Here is a 5,577-nt window from a genome sequence, read left to right on the forward strand (position 1 = left end):
AAGGCGCACGCGTATTCTAAGACGAACTTTAACCATAGAAGTTGAGCAACAAAATCTTGATTATATTATATGTATATAGTATCGTTGAATTCGTATTGAAAAGCACTTTTTAATGATGTTAATTTTATACAAATATTTTTTATCTATTTAAACTAATTCTTGGTCAAACAAAAAACTCGTAAAACGAGAACATCTTATTCCTTGAAACGGAGGTAGTATGCATGAATCAAATGCAATCTACAACTATGACTGATCAGAAACTTGGTCTTTTGGAGAACTAGCAAAACCATTTTGAAACGCATACACTTTACCAGAATTTCAGAAGGAACAGGTCAACAGTTTCTCTCTTTTTTAACGCAGAAGCAGTTTAGTTTCAGTTTCAGTACTAGTGATCTGAGAAAACAATCCCGTGTTCTGAACACTAGATCGTGATCTGCAGGCGATCGAACGGCGGTGGAGGCCAGCCTACCATGTGACTGACGGTTCATAGGCATCTTTCTCAAACACGAGGGCTCGCCTCCCAATCATAAAGTCGTCAGAGGCTCGTAAAAGTTTAACCTTTCTTCCTTCGCATCGGCATCGAATCCCACCTCGCATTGCTGACCGCCCCCACCTCTCCTCTTCCTCCTCTCCACGCGTGGCCTGGCGCCGACGCCATGAACGTAGCAACACCATAGCACATCAGAGTCCGTGAAAGACAATGGGCCGGTCGAGGGCCAAGGACGGGGGCGCCAAGTCGTTCCCGTCGCCGGCGTCGTCCTCCTCGGCGTCGTCCTCGGAGTTCGAGTTCACGGTCACGCTGTCGCCGGCCTCGAAGCAGCGGTCGGCGGCGCAGCTGTGCCCCGCGGACGACCTCTTCTACAAGGGCCAGCTCCTGCCGCTGCACCTGTCGCCGCGCATCTCCATGGTGCGCACGCTGCTGCTGTCGTCGGCGTCCACCTCCTCCGCCTCCGCCTCCGACTCCACCTCCACCTCGCGCGACTCCAACGGCAGCACCTCGTCCACCTTCTCCGCCGACTGCGAGGCCCTCCTGCTCCCGGACTCCGCGCCCTGCTCCTCCCGCCCCAGCTCCGCCACCGACGACGACCGCCACCTCAACCTGCTCCGGGGAACCGCCTCGTTCGCGGGACTCCCACCTGCCAAGCGCGCCGGCAACAGGTACCTCTCGTCCTTCGCCACCCGGTTCTCCTCCGTCTTCCTCCACCGCGGCGGCGCGCCGCCGGCCGACAAGAAGCCGTCCGGCGGCAACAAGTCGCTGGCCAAGGAGGTGATCAAGAAGTACGCCAAGAAGGTGAAGCCGCTGTACGAGAAGCTGTCCCAGATGCCCAAGAGCCAGAGCAACCAGCCTCAGCCGCAGCCTCCGGCGCAGCAGCAGCAGCAGGGTTTCAAGAAGCCGTTCAGTTTCTCCATCCGGAAGAAGCGGGGCGACGACGACCAGGCTGCCGCATCCCCCGCGGTGGCGGCGGCGGAGGCGAGCGCCGGCAAGTACGCGCACTCCAACTCGTTCTCCGGGAACCTCCGGTTCCCGCGGCAGAAGCGGTGCGCGGCGAGCTGCCCCTCGTCCATGCGGTCCTCGCCGAACCACTCCGGTCTGCTCTCCTTCGGCGGCGCGGGCGGCGTCGGCTTCCCAGACGTGCCGGCCGCGGCAGCGGCCGCCATGTCGGGCAGCATTGGCGTCGGTCACGTGTCGCTGTCGAAGTCGCATTCATCGTCGATGGAGGAGCTGCAGAGCGCCATCGAGGGCGCCATCGCGCACTGCAAGAACACAATGGGCGGCGTCGTCTACATGTGCCCGCGCAAGGGGACGTCGTCGTCGGCCGCCGGCGAGATCTGCGCGTTCTGAGCGCAAGTGCACTAGGATTCGGGCGCAGAGCTAAGTAAAAGACTCTGTTTAATCGGCAGTAGTAGTATCCGTTAATCTACCGTGTTCTGTTTAGTGTCCTTTTTGGTAAGACTTATGATAATGTTGGTAAATAAGGGTAGTTCGAAGGGGTTAAATGATATTTCTAGCCTTTGGGTGCCTTCCATTTCCGGTGTTTGAGATTTGCATCGGTGTCCTCCAACTCCAAGTATCAGCCTCAAAATGATTAGTTATTAGAAGAATTAAAAGTTGCAAGAAATGTGTTAGTAAGATGACGTGGCTACTTTTAGGCTATATAAGCTCGAGTTGTGCATTTCGCCACTTCATTGCAAAAGATCATCTCTTAGAAGGTTCACATAATCGCATGCACGTCAACGTTGGATAGACTATTTTGCTTGCACATGAGTTCTCCAACCATAATTTGCAAATTAAAATCCATTGAAAGCAGATGTTTGAGAAGTTTAGAATATGAACCAGCCCATTTAAATTTCTAGATGGAGGTGCCGATGCAAATCAACTTCATTCTCTGGAGAAAGGACGCGCAAAGCTCCTTCAGTAGTTAACTAGACAAGGATTCCCTTCTAAAGTTCCAAGAAAGGTTAGGACTGGGATTTTGGGACTTATGATGTGGCAGTCTGAGCTTAAGAGGTGTCAAGTTTTGTCTTGTAATGCTGTCTCCAGACAAGCAGGTGTTTATTCAGCTAATCCTAATATAGTACGTTTGGCTTCTGTACTTGAACACTTCAGATTTTTGTATGATCATGTCTTCTCTTCCCCTCCCTTCCGTGTGTGTTCATTTTGGTAAATGTTTGTTTCATTGACTGTTATGTTTCTTCTTTTTTCCGAATGACTGTTATCCATATCTAGTTCACCGTCGGAAAGAAAAACACCCTCCAGACCAAATTTTAATTGACTCAAACTTTGTCAAGGTACATTGAGTCAAGTAATTGGGGCGAAGGGAATGAAATTTCTGGTTATCCTTTCTTATGGTTTAGTTTCTGTTTCAGTGCTCAAATTCACACTAAGCCGATAAACCAATCATGAAACATTTTCCAGCTGTTGCTCAGCTCATTGACGTACGACTAATGAAGCTGCTAGTCTATTCAACTCATTGTAAATCCTACATTAGCTAGGTCTCTCGTGAAAGTATTTCAGAACCAGTGGGTGGATCGGAACAGGCGGCACAAGAAGTTAAAAGCGGTTGCAACGATCACTGCCTGCCTCGCTAGATCTGTGGCTCCACGTAACATGTCGTCTCACATGCAAGCTACACACTACTAGTATTAAGCTAGTTAAAGTCAGATCTTTGGCGATGAGATTAGACATGGCATGTTTGACTGTCTGTGTTTAGGCCGAGATATCTAGGTGGGGAATCTTTGGAGGGGTCGCTCATCAACAACCAGGACGATGCTGGGTAGCAGTACATCGATCTTTTGGCGCCATGATACTGCATAATTTTTCCTGCCTACACCGCCGTCCTCCATTATTGAACACTATAGAATGAGACAAGTGAGAGCACAGTAGTGTTCAGTATTACTGTACATGGAAGATCATGCTATATAGATTACAGAACAGTTAACAGTGTGCGATTTAGTCCTCGGTGATTAATTAGACAGTGTAGTTGGCTAGCTGGATGGTTCAGACTCGTCGTGCCTGTGATCGTGCTTATCGTTAGGTCTAATGCAGTATAGGGATTTAATTAGGGATTGATAAACTATATATTGTATAGCATTGTCTGTAGTTGTATGTATTGGTATGGTGTACGTATAAACCAACCATACTACGTACGTTAACTTGTAATCTCTTGTCATATATAAAGAGATCACGCCGACCCCTGTTGGGTACCGTGTGTTACCCTCCAAACCCTAAACTACTTTCATGGTATCAGAGCAACGTTTCTCTCGTCTAATCCAGTTTTTCATGCACGTACGAAGCATATTGAAGTGGATTTTCATTTTGTTCGGGAAAGAGTTGCTCGGAAACAACTCCAAATCCGGTTCATCTCATCTAAGGATCAACTGGCAGATATCTTCACCAAACCTCTACCACTACCATTATTTCAGTCATGTCAGCGCAATCTCAACCTTTATTCTTCGGTTGAGATTGAGGGAGGGTGATAAACTATATATTGTATAGCATTGTCTGTAGTTGTATGTATTGGTATGGTGTACGTATAAACCAACCATACTACGTACGTTAACTTGTAATCTCTTGTCATATATAAAGAGATCACGCCGACCCCTGTTGGGTACCGTGCGTTACCCTCCAAACCCTAAACTACTTTCAGGGATGAACAAGTTAACCCCATGTTGCCGTGGCAGTTGTCAGAGAGAGAAGAGACTCCAGCTGCCCAAGGAGACGCCATTGCCGAGGCGAGCTGGAGCTGCCACATGGGCTGGTTTGCCCGAGGACGGGGCGTGAACAGTACACGGCGTGGTACATGGTTAATGCTGCTCTCGTTTCGATGCGTGTTCATGTCTCAACAGTCTTGGGGAGCAAACCTATTGAGAACGACCGGTCAGCAGTCAATGCGGCGAAAGGAGCCGCTGGAATTTGCCGTGCAAGGAAACTCGGCTACGTAGTTCGCCAGATTTTACCCTAGCTCTTGCGGTCGTACCGTCTTGGGCAAAAAGTTCGTATCTGATCGCCAACAATTTATAGTCGCGTTTGACATGTGACTTGTGAGTCGTCTATACGGTTTAGGTTGCTACTACTCTACGATCGACGAAAGGGACTATATTTGGTGTTCTGTTGCTTTTCAGTTTCACTACTATGTGTTTTTGTCTTCGAAATGGAAAAGTATCCCGTCCTCTGCATTTGTTTATGTACACAATATTATTTTATTTTATTAACAATAATTTAAGTTTTATATAATGTCACACGGGGTTCATGTATCAACCATATAAAAAAGAAAAAAATATGATTAATATTGCATCAATATATTATCCTATAATAAAAACGATAAATGCATTGGCTGAATAAATTCCAAGCAACCATCTCCAGCTAGTTGCACATGGTAACAAAATCTTCTTTGTTTTTCCGTTGGTTGTGTCGTCAGAGCATATCTAGCCGCGTCCCCCCCAAAACATCCCCAAACGGCGTCGGATTTATCGTTTGTGGGACGTGTTTCCTTCGTAGCGTGTTTGGGGGACGTCGCTCCCTAGCCGCGTCCCCCAAACGAAATTTCAGATATTTCAAAGTTAAGCGAATTCATTCATACTATCTATATATTACATAGATTAGAACGAAATTCGATGAAATTTAAACCAAACCCTAATTTGGTAGTACTAGCGGCTGCCAGAGGTGTTGTAGTACCGGTGGAAGTTGTACATGTCGTCGACGACAATGTCCTGCTTGCCGCGCTCGCCGGGCTCGTCCTTCACCGCGTCGTTTGGTCCAGCCTCGCCATCGTTCGTGAGGTCCATGAATGGCTTCCCGGTGTCGCGGATAGATATAGCGATCAACCTATCGAGGTCGCCCCTCCAGGCGTCCTTGTCGTTCAGCGACGCCGGGAATGCCGCGTGCAGCCCAGGGCAGTCCTTGGGGTCGTCACTGCTAGCGATGAGACATTGTTGCCGCTCGTACTCCGCCAGCAGCGCCGTCTTCCAGGCTGCCTCGTCGTCCTGCTCCTCCTTCACCTCCGGCTTCGGGATGAGGAGGGCACCGTCGGCGCCTTTGCTGCTGCCGGCTAACATTGTTGCCGCCGCGCCTCGGAT

At 49.0% G+C, this 5,577-nt stretch overlaps 1 protein-coding gene across 1 annotated transcript; it reads left to right on the forward strand.

Moving 5' to 3' along the window:
- Positions 1–535: 535 nt before the first annotated feature.
- Positions 536–2,590, forward strand: LOC127315788 (probable membrane-associated kinase regulator 1). The gene has a single exon (XM_051346244.2). The coding sequence runs from the start codon at positions 701–703 to the stop codon at positions 1,841–1,843; it is 1,143 nt and encodes a 380-aa protein (XP_051202204.1). The 5' UTR covers positions 536–700; the 3' UTR covers positions 1,844–2,590.
- Positions 2,591–5,577: the final 2,987 nt, after the last annotated feature.

This window comes from Lolium perenne, chromosome 1 (genome assembly GCF_019359855.2).
Source record: "Lolium perenne isolate Kyuss_39 chromosome 1, Kyuss_2.0, whole genome shotgun sequence".
NCBI classification, from domain to species: Eukaryota; Viridiplantae; Streptophyta; class Magnoliopsida; order Poales; family Poaceae; genus Lolium; species Lolium perenne.

Coding starts and splice junctions, on each gene's coding strand:
- LOC127315788 (XM_051346244.2), top strand. CDS start 701: ATGGGCCGGTCGAGGGCCAAGGACGGGGGCGCCAAGTCGTTCCCGTCG.